This window comes from Salmo trutta, chromosome 35, assembly GCF_901001165.1.
Source record: "Salmo trutta chromosome 35, fSalTru1.1, whole genome shotgun sequence".
In the NCBI taxonomy this organism is placed as follows: Eukaryota; Metazoa; Chordata; class Actinopteri; order Salmoniformes; family Salmonidae; genus Salmo; species Salmo trutta.
In genome coordinates, this window is record NC_042991.1 from 1,210,744 (window position 1) to 1,231,115 (window position 20,372).

Genomic DNA, 20,372 nt, shown 5'->3' on the forward strand with positions numbered 1-20,372 from the left:
CAGCTCATTTTTATACTTTACAAAATCATCTCGCGGGCCGGATTAAACCCCTTTGCGGGCCTGATCCCGCGGGCCGGACGTTTGACACCCCTGCTCTAGCCACTAGGCTGCCTGCTGCCCTAGTGATGTGTTGGGCCAGGCTGTTTCTGTGTTTCTGTGTTTCTGTGTGTGTGTGTGTGTGTGCGTGCGTGCGTGCATGTGTGCCTGTTTAACTATACTTGTGGGGACCAGAAGTCCCCAAAAGAATAGTAAATTAACACAATTTGGCTAACTGGGGACATTTGTTAGTCCCCACAAGGTCAAATGCTATTTCTACGGGGTTTAGGGTTAGAATTAGGTTTAGGGTTAGGTTTAGGGGTGAAAGTTTCGGGTTAAGGTAAGGGTTAAGAGTTAGGCAAAATAGGATTTTGAATGGAACTGAAATGTGTGTCCCCACAAGGTTAGTTATACAAGACTGTGTGTGTGTGTGTGTGTGTGTGTGTGTGTGTGTGTGTGTGTGTGTGTGTGTGTGTGTGTGTGTGTGTGTGTGTGTGTGTGTGTGTGTGTGTGTGTGTGTGCGTGTGTGCGTGTGTGTGTGTGCACTCACCCCAGAGAGTAGACCCGGCAGTGTTTGGTGTGTATCCGTTGTGCCAGGCTGTACCTCCTGTCCAGACACACTGCCCAGGGCCCCTTTGGCCCTTCCTGACCCTGTAGTACCAAGGGGCCCTCTGGGGAAGGGGGGGCACAAGACACCTGTAGGAGAGACACAGGGGTCATCAGTAATCTTGTCCCCAAAAATGTCATTAAAAAAATAGTATTATTATAATTATTATATATTTGTTATTGTATTCTGCATTGTTGGGAAGATTAAGTAAGCATTTCACTGTTAGTATACACCTGTTGTTTATGAAGCATGTGACAATTAAAATTAGATTTGATCGTTATCATCATCCCTATCGTTATCATTGTAATTGTAATAATCATCAACATCACATACTGTATAGTGTATACCATAGTTACCCCTTGGCCCTGTCAGATCACATATTCACCACACACACACACATATTCATATTTCAACATGTTTTACTTTCTCATCGAGTAGCACCTTCTCCATTTCTCCTCCTCTGCCCCTCGCCTTCCTTTCCTTTTGGTTTCAGTGAAGAAGAAGAAATGTGATTTAGTGTAAGGAAATGCGTCCTCCATCCTTGACATGATTCTCCATCTCAGAACGAGGGACAGGGCACCTTAATCTTGCCTTAATGCTCAAGGATTCCATTGACTCCATGTTGCAGTTCAACGTTTCTGTTTATTTTTTCATTACTTGTTCTACAGTGGGGGAAAAAAGTATTTGATCCTCTGCTGATTTTGTACATTTGTACATACACTGACAAAGAAATGATCAGTCTATAATTTTAATGGTAGGTTTATTTGAACAGTGAGAGACAGAATAACAACAAAAAAATCCAGAAAAACGCATGTCAAAAATGTTATAAATTGATTTGCATTTTAATGAGGGAAAGAAGTATTTGACCCCCTCTCAATCAGAAAGATTTCTGGCTCCCAGGTGTCTTTTATACAGGTAACGAGCTGAGATTAGGAGCACACTCTTAAAGTGAGTGCTCATAACCACAGCTTGTTACCTGTATGAAAGACACCTGTCCACAGAAGCAATCAATCAATCAGATTCCAAACTCTCCACCATGGCCAAGACCAAAAAGCTCTCCAAGGATGTCAGGGACAAGATTGTAGACCTACACAAGGCTGGAATGGGCTACAAGACCATCACCAAGCAGCTTGGTGAGAAGGTGACAACATTTGGTGCGATTATTCGCAAATGGAAGAAACACAAAAGAACTGTCAATATCCCTCGGCCTGGGGCTCCATGCAAGTTCTCACCTCGTGGAGTGGCAATGATTATGAGAACGGTGAGGAATCAGCCCAGAACTACACGGGAGGATCTTGTCAATGATCTCAAGGAAGCTGGGACCATATTCACCAAGAAAACAATTGGTAACACACTACGCCATGAAGGACTGAAATCCTGCAGCGCCCGCAAGGTCCCCCTGCTCCAAAATACATATACATGCCCGTCTGAAGTTTGCCAATGAACATCTGAATGATTCAGAGGACAACTGGTGAAAGTGTTGTGGTCAGATGAGACCAAAATGGAGCTCTTTGGCATCAACTCAACTCGCCGTGTTTGGAGGAGCATTGCCTATGACCCCAAGAACACCATCTCCACCGTCTAACATGGAGGTGTTTTTCTGCTAAGGGGACAGGACAACTTCACCACATCAAAGGGACGATAGACGGGGCCATGTACCGTCAAATCTTGGGTGAGAACCTCCTTCCCTCAGCCAGGGCATTGAAAATGGGTCGTGGATGGGTATTCCAGCATGACAATGACCCAAAACACTCGGCCAAGGCAACAAAGGAGTGGCTCAAGAAGAAGCACATTAAGGTCCTGGAGTGGCCTAGCCAGTCTCCAGACCTTAATCCCATAGAAAATCTGTGGAGGGAGCTGAAGGTTCGAGTTGCCAAACGTCAGCCTCGAAACCTTAATGACTTGGAGAAGATTTGCAAAGAGGAGTGGGACAAAATCCCTCCTGAGATGTGTGCAAACCTGGTGGCCAACTACAAGAAACGTCTGACCTCTGTGATTGCCAACAAGGGTTTTGCCACCAAGTACTAAGTCATGTTTTGCAGAGGGGTCAAATACTTATTTCCCTCATTAAAATGCAAATATTTTTATAACATTTTTGACATGCATTTTTCTGAATTTTTTTGTTGTTATTCTGTCTCTCACTGTTCAAATAAACCTACCATTAAAATTATAGGCTGACCATTTCTTTGTAAGTGGGCAAACGTACAAAATCAGCAGGTGATCAAATACTTTTTTCCCCCACTGTATGTACTGTAAAGTTCATGTACTAACTGAAACTACATACGAAATCAATAGATTCATTAATAGCTAGAGTTGAAAGCGGACAGTGCCAAGTTTCTCTTGTCAGCAGAAGAGAGTGAGAACCTGAGGAAGTGAGGAAGAGAGGAGGAGCGAAGAATAGGGAGAGGACGAGAGAAGGAGAGGGAGATATCTGCCCTTCCAGGCCCCTATCTCTACTGCAGCCACCATTGCCGATAACAACACCAAGACTAACATAACCAGTTGTCTTACACTGGCTTGTCTTAGTCTATGGGGAGTAGGTATTTCTTTGTTTGGGACGGGGTGTATATTAGAGAGAGACGGCAAACTCCAATGGCAAAAAGACAAGGATGGGTGTGTAAAGTATGTGTGAAGAGCTGTGTGTGAGCCAAAGGCATCATTGATAGAGTGTATGTGTGTGCATGCGTGGAGGCATTTGTGCATGCATACATACATGTGTGTGCATGCATTCATGCATGTGTGTGTCCTGAATGTTTGTCCTGAATGTGTGTCCAGAATGTGTGTTTGGAGTGTGTCTGGGAGATGTTGCGACAGACAGGATTTATGACTGTTTTCTGTCTGATTGCTTTAGCTCTTCTATCTGCTCCAGAGACTGTCTGAACTGGACTGGACCAGCCGGTAATTGACAGAGACAGACTGATTATTTGTTCTAATCCCCATAGAGACCACTGCCCAGACAGAGACTGGTCATAAATCCTTCTCTTTCTGAACCACCATGTTAGCCCAACCCTAACCAGGGGCCGGTTGCACCAGTTGGTGGGTCGTGACTATGTCCAACATAAAATGTGCTCTACTTTGCTGACATTTATGAATTCTTCCCCATGCCACTAATGGAAAGTGGACAAAGTCTAGAATCCCTAGAGGGTTCTTACGCTTTGTGATGTCATAAATCTTTGGAATTGATGGATTCCGACTGCTTCAATCTTTAGAAGAAAAGCATTTATCAATAGAGATGAATAGGAGGACCTCAATGCTTTTATCCTGTCCGAACAGAACTTTTGGCATGAAAAGAAGGCAGAAGGCAATAGGAGGCATGACCAAGTCAAGAGCTGTGACTTATTGTGAGAGAATAACAGTCACACTTGGAGCCTTGGGGACTTCTGTCAAGCACTCGGCAACAATGACATTGTAAAAAATCGCAGAATGGAATAGAATTTTAAACAGCCTTATGAATACATTGTGTTGTTGTGAGCACCGTGAGCTATGCTGAAATGGGAGGCAGTCATCCATCCATGTATTGCTGTGGTAGCGATGATACTGCTGTATTGGAGGATTTTTGTTTAGCTGTTACAGTTATGTGTTGTAGAGGTTCCTAATTGCATTGGCCCATTATTGTTGATTTGAACATGTTGTATTGTAACAGTATGCTGGACTATATTGTGAGCTATTATAAATAGAAAGGTACTGACACGTTGTTGTCATTTTGAATATACTGCAACACTACAGTATGTTACCTTGATCAGTCTCAACCTTTCCCACTGTTGTGTGTGTGTGTGTGTTGCATTGACTGCTAATGATTTGCCAAACGCAGTGCAGCGTACCTCCCTCGAAAGTTCAGTTCCACCAACCACGACGTCAGTCAGAATTACTGCTGAGGAAGCTGTTATAGTCACTGCAACTCCCTCTCCGCCTGTCAGACGAGATGATAGGCGATTCACCCCCAACAACCCCCCTTCACGTGCACACACACACACACACGCACGCACGCACACACACACACACACACACACACACACACACACACACACACACCCACACACACACACACACACACACACACACACACACACACACGCACATCCAAAGGCTAATTCATTATAAGCTACATGCCTGCCATGTAAGATATACTGTAGAGTAAGTGCTTCGTCATTAGCAGAACTCTGTAGGCCCACGGTATATGAAAGAAAAGATAAGAGGTTTGCTGATGTTTCTAAACATAATTTGATTACAGAGGCACAATGGCCTTCGTTATCAGAAAATGGTCGGTCTGTAGCAAGGATAAAACTTACTTGACTATTTAAACAACTTGACTGATGTTATAGCCTCTCTCACACAGTGCAGTTGGAGTTTGTATTTTGTTGATTATAAGACACAAGGGCATAAAAGCCGACCCTGTCTCTGCCTCGCGATCTTTATCCTCAAACAACACATCAATCAACAAACAATAAAGGCCAGAACATCTCATTGATTAAGATAAATCGAGTACAGGCTAAACTGAATGAACAACAGAGACAGAATGCAGTGTGGAATTTTATTACATAGTTTTGGGTATGGCCTCGTCTCCGAGGAATGCTCCTCGGAGCCAGATGCTGATGACAGGTAGCCCTTTGCTGGGTAGCTGGCATCGAAACCCCTCGGCTGGAGGAAAGGAGTTCCAATGATGGGCCTTAAACTTATTATAGCTGGTGGTGGTGGGGAGGTGGATGGTAGTTGAAACCTTTGCTGAAAACAGCAAGTTAGAGAACATGGGTAAGAGAGAGTGGAAAGTGATAATTGCAAAAGTGAGCCGATAGGTTGAACAGCAAGCATGAGGAATGTGAATTATTGTGCCCTGCTTATAGGCTATAAGTTAAATAGGTGAATGACATTCCACATGTGGCTAACAGGAAAGAGGAGAAGAAATAAGACGCTATGCTGATGATGATACATTTGTATTCATTCTAAATATGTCCGTATAATATGAAACAAAGTGTATCTTTACTGTATCTTTACTGAATGAAGTTAAATTAGCATTCAGATCAGCCTGCCTGATTGAACTTTCGTAAACCACAGTAGGAAAGAGACAAATCAGATGAATCAGAACGCCATCTCTATAGTAATAAATGGAGTATGTTTGAGCTGTCAAGCAAGACAAATTCTCTTTCAATGAACATATATGAAAAGGGTGCTTTATTTACAGTTAGAGTGGTTATAGACCAGCATAAATTTAAAGCTTGTCCATGCTGGTGTCGTGTCTCTGACTATGATTAAATTATATGACATGCTATTTTACCAAATTGATTACCTAACATTTAATTTATTACGTGATTGAATTAAATTGTCATAAGTACTCTGTACGAACCCTAGCTAACAAGTTGAATCAGCAATACATAAATTGGCTTAAATATTTATTTACTAAATACCTAAATAAATACACAGAATGACATATATATATATATATATATATATATATATATATATATATACTGCTCCAAAAAATAAAGGGAACACTTAAACAACACAATGTATCTCCAAGTCAATCACACTTCTGTGAAATCAAACTGTCCACTTAGGAAGCAACACTGAAATTGCACATGCTGTTTTGCAAATGGAATAGACAACAGGTGGAAATTATAGCCACTTAGCAAGACACCCCCAATAAAGGAGTGGTTCTGCAGGTGGGGACCACAGACCACTTCTCAGTTCCTATGCTTCCTGGCTGATGTTTTGGTCACTTGAATGCTGGCGGTGCTTTCACTCTAGTGGTAGCATGAGACGGAGTCTACAACCCACACAAGTGGCTCAGGTAGTGCAGCTCATCCAGGATGGCCCATCAATGCGAGCTGTGGCAAGAAGGTTTGCTGTGTCTGTCAGCGTATTGTCCAGAGCATGGAGGCGCTACCAGGAGACAGGCCAGTACATCAGGAGACGTGGAGGAGACCGTAGGAGGGCAACAACCCAGCAGCAGGACCGCTACCTCCACCTTTGTGCAAGGAGGAGCAGGAGGAGCACTGCCAGAGCCCTGCAAAATGACCTCCAGCAGGCCTCAAATGTGCATGTGTCTGCTCAAACGGTCAGAAACAGACTCCATGAGGGTGGTATAAGGGCCCGACGTCCACAGGTGGGGGTTGCGCTTACAGCCCAACACCGTGCAGGACGTTTGGCATTTGCCAGAGAACACCAAGATTGGCAAATTCGCCACTGGCGCCCTGTGCTCTTCACAGATGAAAGCAGGTTCACACTGAGCACATGTGACAGACGTGACAGAGTCTGGAGACGCCGTGGAGAACGTTCTGCTGCCTGCAACATCCTCCAGCATGACCGGTTTGGCGGTGGGTCAGTCATGGTGTGCGGTGGCATTTCTTTGGGGGGCCGCACAGCCCTCCATGTGCTCGCCAGAGGTAGCCTGACTGCCATTAGGTACCGAGATGATATCCTCAGACCCCTTGTGAGACCATATGCTGGTGCGGTTGGCCCTGGGTTCCTCCTAATGCAAGACAATGCTAGACCTCATGTGGCTGGAGTGTGTCAGCAGTTCCTGCAAGAGGAAGGCATTGATGCTATGGACTGGCCTGCCTGTTGCCCAGACCTGAATCCAATTGAGCACATCTGGGACATCATGTCTCGCTCCATCCACCACGTTGCACCACAGACTGTCCAGGAGTTGGCGGATGCTTTAGTCCAGGTCTGGGAGGAGATCCCTCAGGAGACTATCCGCCACCTCATCAGGAGCATGCCCAGGCGTTGTAGGGAGGTCATACAGGCACGCGGAGGCCACACACACACTACTGAGCCTCATTTTGACTTGTTTTAAGGACATTTCATCAAAGTTGGATCAGCCTGTAGTGTGGTTTTCCACTTTAATTTTGAGTGTGACTCCAAATCCAGACCTCCATGGGTTGATAAATTTGATTTCCATTGATTATTTTTGTGTGATGTTGTGTCAGCACATTCAACTATGTAAAGAAAAAGTAATTAATAAGATTAATTCATTCATTCACATCTAGGATGTGTTATTTTATTGTTCCCTTTATTTTTTTGAGCAGTGTATATATACACAGGATAGTTCACACATTGATTACTAATCATGTCATGAAAAGCTCCTAGTGGGCTAACCCGATGTGACGGCTGGTTACACAAAGGAAGGGTGTTTGTTTGAATGAAAGAGCGGGAAGACTGAGGGACAAAGGGATTGGGTCTCTATCGGACCTTGAGAAGCTATGCTACCATAAATACAGAATCGTATGCATTCTAATAAGCGCCCATTCGGGAAAAGGAAAATGCAACATATATATTTACTCTGAGCTGCGCTTCGACAGATGAGTCGAAGATGGAAGACTGGTTTGCCCAGCAGAGATTGCCATTGTCCTTTGAAGCATCTTTCTGGTCGTAGTGTTGTAGAGCGGATAAATTGAAGTACCCTGTCGTTCTTAAGAGATTGTCTGTCCTTTTCTAGGCCATGTACATTCAGCTGCAGCTGATAACTCGACGTCTAGGATGTATCACTTCTTCTTTAGTGAATAATAGTTCAAAGTTCATACCAAGTTGCCATAATCAGCTCATGCTGTATTCTGGCTGGTCTAGTCGAAATTCACCATTCCAGCGTGGTGATCGTCACCTCCACGTTGAAATTCGCTCTTCTAAACTTTAGGACAGCAGTTCTCACATTTCTGGAACTAAATGTTAATGATCGTTAGTGGGCTTTTGTACTGATACAAATCATGAAAATCCAGACGGAAAATATTTACACAAGAAGTAACCTAATATCACACAGTCAAACTCTCATTTCATTTAGTAAGTTCACCATTCTGCCATTCTCACAAATCATTAAAATCCAGACGGAAAATATTTACACAAGAAGCAACCTAATATCACACAGTCAAACTCTCATTTCATTTAGTAAGTTCACCATTCTGCCATTCTCACTGTTAAACATTGCACAGTGTTCAACACAACGGCTCTTTATGTCAATCATTTGATCTGATCAGTCAACGCCAGTTTTGTTTCTAAAGTAATCTAGTATCATTTTATTTCAACCCAATAAGCAAAAAATAAAAACTGTACCAATCTTCATGTTAAACTACTTTTACAAATAAAAAGCAGGAAGAAAAAAACACTATATTTACATGAAAAATATATTGCTTAGATCCTTCTAACCAATGTCTGTGCTCCCATGGGTGGGGTAACTGATTGAGCACAAGTTTACTTATGAAACAATTCTCTCATTTAGAAGTTAAAATCACATTTTATCTTCTCACAAATAGTTTAATGTTTAATCACATACGGTATGCAACATTTTGATGTAAATCTGATAACTAGAATGTGTAGACTTTCAAAGATACAATTCTGTCGTCCTATCTACCAAAACAATGACTGATCTGACATCATATTCTTTAAGTACCAACGGACCCTTCCATTACAGAAATTTTGTCTCATTGTTTAACTTTCTGATGTTACCATCCTGTAGAGTCTTTCTCTGTGGTAACAAAAGGGCTTTCCATAAGTCCATTCTGTAACATCAAAGATCCTGGAGAGAATTGTACATGAGCAAATGTATGAATATGTTAACAAACAGGGTCTAATGTATGATTTTCAGTTGGGTTTTAGAAAAACATACTCCACTGATTCATGTCTACTTTACTTGACTGACTTCATCAGGAAAGAGATTGATGAGGGAAATCTGTGTGGAATGGTACTGCTTGACCTACAGAAGAAGGCCTTTGATACAGTTAACCACTGTCCCCTAATCTCCAAACTGGAGGCACTGGGGTTAAGCAGTATCCCTCTAGGCTGGGTAAAGTCCTATTTATCAGGAAGGGAGCAAGTAGTAGAGGTTAATGGTTCACTGTCTCAGGCAAAACCAATGAGTTGTGGCGTTCCACAGGGGAGCATGCTTGGGCCTCTGCTGTTTTTATTGTATATTAACGATATGAAATATGCTTGTTCTTGCCGTCTTTTTCTTTATGCGGATGACTCTACACTTCTGGTGTCTCACAAAAGTAAAACTATGTTGGAGAGCATACTTAGCACAGAACTTACAAACATTAGCAAATGGCTTGGAGATAATAAGTTATCTCTGCACTTAGGGAAAACTGAAGCAATTATTTTTGGATCCAGACCTAAATTGGGTAGGTCATCTGAAATCAGAGTGGAGTTAGGGGGTGAGGTGCTGACTACTAAAACCTCTGTTAGCTACTTGGGATGTATCCTTGATGGAAGCATGGGAGATGTGAGCATGGCCAATAAGGTGCTAGGGAAGGTTAATGCCAGGACAACGTTTTTGGCTAGAAAGTCCAAGCTGCTTGATAAGGACTCCATGAAAGTGCTAGCTTCTGCCCTCATTCAATGCCATTTTGACTATGCTAGTACTTCCTGGTTTGGGGGTTTATCTAAACTTATGAAAGGGAAGCTCCAGATAGCCCAGAATAAGCTGATCAGGGTAGTATTGAAGGTGAGTCCATGTACTCACATAGGCAGGAGCTGCTTTCAGGAACTAAACTGGCTGCCTGTTGAGGCTAGGGTGTCCCAGATTAGACTAGGTTTGGTTTACAGGAGTATTTATGGTCCTGCGCCCAGATATCTAAGTGATTACTTTCCTCGTGTTAGGGATGCACACAATCACAGCACCAGATCAGATGTTGCTGATGTGTGCTTATACAGGTTCTGGAGTAATGCTGGGAAAGGTACTTTCTTGTACACTGGAGCCTCAGAATAGAATGAGTTGCCTCTGCCTATAAAATCAACATCCTCTCTGGACAGCTTTAAAAATAAAGTACAAATATGTTTGATGTCTTCTGTGCCCATATGAATAACCCCTATGATGTAACTGGAATGATGAGATAGATGTTTTTGTTTTATTATTTCACTGCCATACTGTGTTTGATCTTGTCTAGCCATCTTGTCTCAAGAGGACCACAATGGAAATAAGTCCCAGACTTTATTTTGTGCTATCCTCGATGATTTTATTCATGTGCATGTATGGCTTTTAAGTTTTATGTGTGCTTGTTTTTTAAAATGGTCGAATTAATAAACTAAACTAAAACACCCAACAGGGCAAAGTCATGACACTGGTCTATACTGGTCCATGCAGATTGTGTGTGAATATAAGTCCCAATTGTTGGATATCTCCAATCTGGCTGGGGATATGCATAAACTAGTCACCAGCATACCAGCATCAAAGTGGCCAAAACACATCAAAGGCTGGTCACCAACAAAACAAGGACTAGTCAGCAACATATGCTGGTCTGTGCTGTTTTTTCCCCAGAAGGATTTTCTGTTATATTACCCGCAAAACACCAGTCTCAACGTCAACAGTGAAGAGGCGACTCCGGGATGCTGGCCTTCTAGGCAGAGTTGCAAAGAAAAAGCCATATCTCAGACTGGCCAATAAAAATAAAATATTAAGATGGGTAAAAGATCACAGACACTGGACAGAGGAACTCTGCCTAGAAGGCCAGCATCCCGGAGTCGCCGCTTCACTGTTGACGTTGAGGCTGGTGTTTAGCGGGTACTATTTAATGAAGCTGCCAGTTGAGGACTTGTGAGGTGTCTGTTTCTCAAACTAGACACTCTAATGTACTTGTCCTCTTGCTCAGTTCTGCACCGGGGCCTCCCGCTCCTCTTTCTGTTCTGGTTAGGACCAGTTTGCGCTGTTCTATGAAGGGAGTAGTACACAGCGTTGTACAAGATCTTCAGTTTCTTGGAAATGTCTCGCATGGAAAAGCCTTCACTTCTCAGAACAAGAGTTTCAGAAGAAAGTTCTTTGTTTCTGGCCATTTTGAGCCTGTAATCAAACCCACAATTGGGCCTCTGTACACCTATGTAGATGTTCCATTAAAAATGGAACAATAGTCATTTTCAACATTAACAATGTCTACACTGTATTTCTGATCAATTTGATGTTATTTTAATGGACAACAAAATTTGCTTTTCTTTCAAAAGCAAGGGCATTTCTAAGTGACCTCAAACTTTTGAACGGCAGTGTACCTTAAGATGTTATATATCCCAAATTGCACTCAATTCCTTACATGGGCCTTGGTCAAAAGCAGTGGGTATATAGGACAGCCTTTAAATATTTTAAATTGTTTGTCTTGGGCCAAACGTTTTGGATAGCCTTCCACAATCTTCCCACTATAAGTTGGGTGAATTTTGGCCCATTCCTCCTAACAGAGCTGGTGTAACTGAGTTAGGGTTGTAGGTCACCTTGCTCGCACACGCTTTTTCAGTTCTGCCCACACATTTTCTATAGGATTGAGATCAGGGCTTTGTGATGGTCACTCCAATACCTTGACTTTGTTGTCCTTACGCTATTTTGCCACAACTTTGGAAGTATGCTTGGGGTCATTGTCCATTTGGAAGACCCATCTGCGACCAAGCTTTAACTTCCTGACTGATGTCTTGAGATGATGCTTCAATATATCCACATAATTTTCCTCCCTCATGATGCCATCTATTTTGTGAAGTGCACCAGTCCCTCCTGCAGCAAAGCACCCCCACAACATGATGCTGCCACCCCCGTGCTTAACGGTTGGGATGGTGTTCTTCGACTTGCAAGCCTCCCACAAAATATCTGGTCAAATATCTTTTTTGTACCATCATCTTTGAAATGCAATAGAAAAGCCAGAATGTATTATTCCAGCCCAGGTGCAATTTAGATTTTGGCCATCAGTGTATGTGCAAAGTTTTAGACTGATCCAATGAACCATTGCATTTCTGTTCAAAATGTTGTATCAAGACTGCCCAAATGTGCCTCATTTGTTTATTAATAACTTTTCATGTTCAAAATTGTGCACTCTCCTCAAAGAATAGCATGGTATTCTTTCACTGTAATGGCTACTGTAAATTGGACAGTGCAGTTAGATTAACAAGAATTTAAGCTTTTTGCCCTTATCAGATATGTCTATGTCCTGGGAAATTCTCTTGTTACTTACAACCTCACGCTAATCGCATTAGCCTACGTTAGCTCAACCATGCCATAGAAGGGACACCAAGCCCGAAGAAGTTTTAAAAGTTAATTAATGAAATTTCTTTCCTTCTTAATGCGTTTGAGCCAATCATTGAGACAATCAGTGTTGTGACAAGGTAGGGTGGTATACAGAAGATAGCCCTATTTGGTAAAAGACCAAGTCCATATTTGGGCAAGAACAGCTCAAATAAGCAAACAGAAACGACAGTCCATCATTACTTTAAGAGCTGAAGGTCAGTCATTACGGAAAATTTCAAGAACTTTGAAAGTTTCTTCAAGTGCAGTCGCAAAAACCATCAAGCGCTATGATGAAACTGGCTCTCATGAGGACCGCCACAGGAATGGAAGACCCAGAGTTACCTCTGCTGCAAAGGATAAGTTCATTAGAGTTACCAGCCTCAGAAATTGCAGCCCAAATAAATAACTTCACAGAGTCCAAGTAACAGACACATCTCAACATCAACTTTTCAGAGGACACTGTGTGAATCAGGCCTTCATGGTCGAATTGCTGCAAAGAAACCACTACTAAAGGACACCAATAAGAAGAAGAGACTTGCTTGGGCCAAGAAACATGAGCAATGGACATTAGACCGGTGGAAATATGTCCTTTGGTCGGGAGTCCAAATCTGAGATTTTTGGTTCCAACCGCCTTGTCTTTGTGAGACGCAGTGTGGGTGAACGGATGACATATGACATATGTACACATGTATTTCCCACCGTAAAGCATGGAGGAGGAGGTGTTATGGTGTGGGGGTGCTTTGCTGGTGACACTGTCTGTGATTTATTTAGAATTTATGGCACACTTAACCAGCATGGCTACCATAGCATTCTGGAGTGCTACGCCATTCCATCTGCTTCGCGCTTAGTGGGACAATGACCCAACACACCTCCAGGCTGTTTAAGGGCTATTTTACCAATAAGGAGAGGGATAGAGTGCTGCATCAGATGACCTGCCTTCCACCATCCCCCGACCTCAACCAAATTGAGATGATTTGGGATGTTTCGGACCACAGAGTGAAGGAAAAGCAGCTAAACATATGTGGGAACTCCTTCAAGACTTTTGGAAAAGCATTCCAGGTGAAGCTGGATGAGAGAATGCCAAGAGTGTGCAAAGCTGTCATCAAGGCAAAGGGTAGCTACTTTGAAGAATCTCTTTTGATTAGATTTGTTTAACACTTTTTGACTTACTACATGATTCCATAAGTGTTATTTCATCGTTTTTTTATTCTACAATGTAGAAAATAGTACAAATAAAGAAAAACCCTTGAATGAGTAGGCGTTCTAAAACTTTTTACCAGTAGTGTATATACACTGCTCAAAAAAATAAAGGGAACACTTATACAACACAATGTAACTCCAAGTCAATCACACTTCTGTGAAATCAAACTGTCCACTTAGGAAGCAACACTGATTGACAATACATTTCACATGCTGTTGTGCAAATGGAATAGACAACAGGTGGAAATTATAGGCAATTAGCAAGACACCCCCAATAAAGGAGTGGTTCTTTAGGTGGGGACCACAGACCACTTCTCAGTTCCTATGCTTCCTGGCTGATGTTTTGGTCACTTTTGAATGCTGGCGGTGCTTTCACTCTAGTGGTAGCATGAGACGGAGTCTACAACCCACACAAGTGGCTCAGGTAGTGCAGCTCATCCAGGATGGCACATCAATGCGAGCTGTGGCAAGAAGGTTTGCTGTGTCTGTCAGCGTAGTGTCCAGAGCATGGAGGCGCTACCAGGAGACAGGCCAGTACATCAGGAGACGTGGAGGAGGCCGTAGGAGGGCAACAACCCAGCAGCAGGACCGCTACCTCCGCCTTTGTGCAAGGAGGAGCAGGAGAAGCACTGCCAGAGCCCTGCAAAATGACCTCCAGCAGGCCACAAATGTGCATGTGTCTGCTCAAACGATCAGAAACAGACTCCATGAGGGTGGTATGAGGGCCCGACGTCCACAGGTGGGGGTTGTGCTTACAGCCCAACACCGTGTAGGACGTTTGGCATTTGCCAGAGAACACCAAGATTGGCAAATTCGCCACTGGCACCCTGTGCTCTTCACAGATGAAAGCAGGTTCACACTGAGCACGTGACAGACGTGACAGAGTCTGGAGACGCCGTGGAGAACGTTCTGCTGCCTGCAACATCCTCCAGCATGACCGGTTTGGCGGTGGGTCAGTCATGGTGTGGGGTGGCATTTCTTTGGGGGGCCGCACAGCCCTCCATGTGCTCGCCAGAGGTAGCTTGACTGCCATTAGGTACCGAGATGAGATCCTCAGACCCCTTGTGAGACCATATGCTGGTGCGGTTGGCCCTGGGTTCCTCCTAATGCAAAACAATGCTAGACCACATGTGGATGGAGTGTGTCAGCAGTTCCTGCAAGAGGAAGGCATTGATGCTACGGACTAGCCCGCCCGTTCCCCAGACCTGAATCCAATTGAGCACATCTGGGACATCATGTCTCGCTCCATCCACCAACGCCACGTTGCACCACAGATTGTCCAGGAGTTGGCAGATGCTTTAGTCCAGGTCTGGGAGGAGATCCCTCAGGAGACCATCCGCCACCTCATCAGGAGCATGCCCAGACGTTGTAGGGAGGTCATACAGGCACGTGGAGGCCACACACACTACTGAGCCTCATTTTGACTTGTTTTAAGGACATTACATCAAAGTTGGATCAGCCTGTAGTGTGGTTTTCCACTTTAATTTTGAGTGTGACTCTAAATCCAGACCTCCATGGGTTGATAAATTGGATTTCCATTGATTATTTTTGTGTGATTTTGTTGTCAGCACATTCAACTACGTAAAGAAAAAAGTATTTAATAAGATTATTTCTTTCATTCAGATGTAGGATGTGTTGTTTAAGTGTTCCCTTTATTTTTTTGAGCAGTATATTTTTTTTTATCACAGACCCCGTCCCCGCAGGAGGCCTTTTGCCTTTTGGTAGACCATCATTGTAAATAAGAATTTGTTCTTAATTAACTGACTTGCCTAGTTAAATAAAGGTAAAAAATATATATAAAAAGAATAAAACTGATGACCGAAATCAGCCTGCAGGCTCCCAGCCTGCCACAAGGAGTCACTAGAGTGCGATGAGCTAATTAAAGCCCCGCCGGCCAAACCCTCCCCTTATCCGCCCAATGGGACTCTAGTGACGCCTCAAGCACTGCGATGCTGTGCTCTAGACTGCTGCACCACTCGGGTGGCTATATTTGTACATTTTAAATAATACCTGCAGTCAACTTGTGCACTAGGTAATAGATAAAACAGATCGCGTTCATTATTTCGCCTGTTCGATTTTTTTATTATAAAGCTTACCGGTACTATATAGTTTCCCAAAACAGCTGTTTGAGCCATTCACGTGTTTGTTTACAAAAAAGCACAACAAGGAAAATGGGAGTTTCTTGGGTCGAGTCACTCATGCAGTGCAACTTAAGTGAGGTGATCAAGTTACACGGAAATTCACTACAAATGTTTGCCAGCTATATATCTTATAAGTATTACGTTAACCATCTAAGATGTGCCAAATAAATTCTCTCCAGCTGGGTTTTGCAAACTTCCTAACGTTATCTAAGTGTCTAACTAGATTGCGTGATCAAGCTTCTTGGTAACAGCAGCAGAGACAATCCTCTCCTGGATTAAGATCCCTGCTGTCTAATATTTGTTTTGTGCATGCTGCAAACTGCGTTTTGAGATACTTGCATAACTTTACGAGCTGTGTTGTCTATCTTAGTAGTAAATGTTTCCATGTGCTCACAAGCTTCTATCTAGCATCCGCTATGGGGATGCTGAGTACTTGTTAGCATTGTGTTAGCATTTTGGTAAGTGATGTTTTTTGGGCTTTTCTATGTAACAAAAAAAGGTAGCCTCCCTTGTGTGCACTACCAGTAATACCGTGTATCAAGGGATAGCACAGGCACTGTAGGAAGATATGGAACTCTGGATAGCACCCAACCCTACACCAAACACAGAAGAAATGGGAAACATACTGTATACTGTAAGAATCTTTGTCATAGATGAATACGGTAAACCTTTTAAAATATTTGCTGACACCCTACAGTCAAATCTGGGCACGAATAGAATAGCTATCTAGCTATATAAACCACACTCCTCTGCAAACACGTCTTCTCCGATCTTGGTTACAAGGCGGGACTTATTTAAATTAGGTAAGAGAATATCATGTTACCGTTGGTGTATTAAAATGAAATAAGGGTGATGTCACCAAATTATTATAAAAAAAGGTCACCTTTATTTGACCAGGTAGGCCAGTTGAGAACAAGTTTTTATTTACAACTGTGACCTGGCCAAGATAAAGCAAAGCAGTGCAACAAAAACAACAACACAGAGTTACACATGGGATAAACAAACTTACAGTCAATAACACAGTAGAAAAATATATGTACAATGTGTGCAAATGTAGTAAGATTAGGGAGGTAAGGCAATGAATAGGCAATAGAGGTGAAATAATCTCAATTTAGCATTAACACTGGAGTGATCGATGTGAAGATGATGACGTGCAAGTAGAGATACTGGGGTGCAAAAGAGCAAAATAAATAAATAAAAATAACAATATGGGGATGAGGTAGTTGGGTGTGCTATTTACAGATGGGCTGTGTACAGGTACAGTGATTGGTAAGCGGCTCTGAGAGCTGATGCTTAAAGTTATAGAGGGAGATATAAGTCTCCAGCTTCAGTGATTTTTGCAATTCGTTCCAGTCATTGGTAGCAGAGAACTGGAAGGAAAAGCAGCCAAAGGAGGTGTTGGCTTTGGGGATGACCAGTGAAATATACCTGCTGGAGCGTGTGCTACGGGTGGGTGTTGCTATGGTGACCAGTGAGCTGAGACAAGGCGGGGCTTTACCTAGCAAAGACTTATAGATGACCTGGAGCCAGTGGGTTTGGCGATGAATATCTTCCATGCTGTCCCTAGGAGGGGTGTGTCACTTGAGTGGGTTGAGCCTTGTCTCAGGATGGTAAGTTGGTGGTTGAAGGTATCCCTCTAGTGGTGTGGGGGCTGTGCTTTGGCAAAGTGTGTGAGGTTATATCCTGCCTGTTTGGCCCTGTCCGGGGGTATCATCGGATGGGGCCACAGTGTCTCCTGACCCCTCCTGTCTCAACCTCCAGTATTTATGCTGCAGTAGTTTATCTGTCGAGGGGCTAGGGTTAGTCTGTTATATCTGGAGTATTTCTCCTGTCTTATCCAGTGTTGTCACGTCCTGACCATAGAAATATGTTATTTTCTATGGTAGAGTAGGTCAGGGCATGACAGGGTTTTTTTCTCTCTCTGTTTTCTATTTCTATGTTTAGGTTCTAGTTTTGTATTTCTATGTTGGGGTTTTGTTTGGGATGATCTCCAATTAGAGGCAGCTGGTCCTCGTTGTCTCTAATTTGAGATCATACTTAGGTAGAGGTTTTTCCACCTGGGTTTTGTGGGAGGTTAATATTGAGTTGTGTATGTTTCACCTCTGCGTCACAGTTTGTTGTTTTTTGTCCTTCAGTTTATTTATGTATTGCATAGTTTCACAGTATAAATAAAATGTGCAACGACACACACGCTGCACTTTGGTCCGCTCATTCCTACGACAACCGTGACAGGTGTCCTGTGTCAATTTAAGTATGCTCTCTCTAATTCTCTCTTTCTTTCTCTCTTTCTCTGTCTTGGAGGACCTGAGCCCTAGGACCATGCCTCAGGACTACCTGGCATGATGACTCCTTGCTCTCCCCAGTCCACCTGGCCATGCTGACCTGTTGCACCCTCGACAACCACTGTGATTACTATTATTTGACCATGCTGGTCATTTATGAACATTTGAACATCTTGGCCATGTTCTGTTATAATCTCCACCCGGCACAGCCAGAAGAGGACTGGCCACCCCTCATAGTCTGGTTCCTCTCTAGGTTTCTTCCTAAGTTTTGTCCTTTCTAGGGAGTTTTTCCTAGCCACCGTGCTTCTACACCTGCATTGCTTGCTGTTTGGGGTTTTAGGCTGGGTTTCTGTACAGCACTTTGAGATATCAGCTGATATCAGGGCTATATAACAAAATTTGATTTGATATGTAGTGATGGCCAGCCAACGAGAGCATACAGGTCGCAGTGGTGGGTGGTATATTGGGCTTTGGTGACAAAACAGATGGCACTGTGATGGACTACATCCAATTTGCTGAGTAGAGTGTTGGAGGATCGGATCGGTAGGATCCAGTCAGTTTTACAAGGGTATGTTTGGCAGCATGAGTGAAGGAGGCTTTGTTGCGAAATAGGAAGCCGATTCTAGATTTAATTTTGGAGATGCTTAATGTGAGTCTAGAAGGAGAGTTTACAGTCTAACCAGACACCTAGGTATTTGTAGTTGTCCACATATTCTAAGTCAGAACCGTCCAGAATAGTGATGCTAGTCGGGCGGGCGGGTGCGGGCAGCAATCGGCTGAAGAGCATGCATTTAGTTTCGCTAGCATTTAAAAGCAGTTGGAGGCCACGGAAGGAGTGTTGTATGGCATTGAAGCTTGTTTGGAGGTTTGTTAACACAGTATCCAAAGAAGGGCCAGATGTATACAGAATGGTGTTGTCTGCATAGAGGTGGATCAGAGAGTCACCAGCAGCAAGATCAACATCTGTGATATATACAGAGAAAAGAGTCAGCCCGAGAATTGAACTCTGTGGCACCCCCATAGAGACTGCCAGAGGTCCGGACAACAGGCCCTCCGATTTGACACACTGAACTCTATCTGAGAAGTAGTTGGTGAACCAGGAGAGGCAGTCATTTGAGAAACCAAGGCTATTTTATTTATTTTACCTTTATTTAACTATGCAAGTCAGTTAAGAACAAATTCTTATTTTCAATGACAGCGTAGGAACAGTGGGTTAACTGCCTTGTTCAGGGGCAGAACGACAGGTTTTACATTGTCAGCTTGGGGATTCGATCTTGCAACCTTTCGGTTACTAGTCCAACGCTATTGAGTCTGCCGTTAAGAATGCGGTGATTTCCAGAGTCGAAAGCCTTGGCCAGGTCGATGAAGACGACTGCACAGTACTGTCTTTTATTGATGGCAGTTATGATATCGTTAAGGACCTTGAGCATGGCTGAGGTGCACACATGACCAGCTCGGAAACCAGATTGCGTAGTGGAGAAGGTACGGTGGGATTCGAAATGGTCGGTGATCTGTTTGTTAACTTGGCTTTCAAAGATTTTAGAAAGGCAGGGCAGGATGGATATACATAGGTCTATAACAGTTTGGGTCTAGAGTGTCTCCCCCTTTGAAGAGGAAGATGACCGCGGCAGCTTTCCAATCTTTGGGGTTCTCAGACGATACGAAAGAGAGGTTGAACAGGCTAGTAACAATTTTGGTGTATAATTTTAGAAAGAGAGGGTCCAGATTGTCTAGCCCAGCTGATTTGTAGGGATCCAGATTTTGCAGCTCTTTCAGAACATAAACTGTCTGGATTTGGGTGAAGGAGAAGCGGGGGGGGCCTTGGGCAAGTTTCTGCGGGGGGTGCAGAGCTGTTGGTCGGGGTAGGGGTAGCCAGGTGGAAAGCATGGCCAGCCGTAGAAAATTACTAATTTAAATCATCGATTATCGTAGATTTATCGGTGATGACAGTGTTTCCTAGCCTCAGAGCAGTGGGCAGCTGGGAGGAGGTGCTCTTATACTCCATGGACTTTACAGTGTCCCAAAACTGTTTGGAATTAGTGCTACAGGATGCAAATTTCTGTTTGATAAAGCTAGCCTTAGCTTTCCTAACTAACTGTGTTTATTGGTCACTATTCCCTAAAAAGTTGCATAGCTGCATAATC

At 43.3% G+C, this 20,372-nt stretch overlaps 1 protein-coding gene across 1 annotated transcript in view; it reads right to left on the reverse strand.

Annotated features, from left to right (window-relative positions):
• Positions 1-20,372, reverse strand: part of LOC115174441 (methyltransferase-like protein 24) — an 88,130-nt gene that overhangs the window by 17,612 nt on the left and 50,146 nt on the right. Inside the window, exon 3 of the mRNA XM_029732955.1 lies at positions 587-732. Within this exon, the coding sequence (XP_029588815.1) occupies positions 587-732 (146 nt within the window). The remainder of the gene's footprint in view (positions 1-586; positions 733-20,372) is intronic.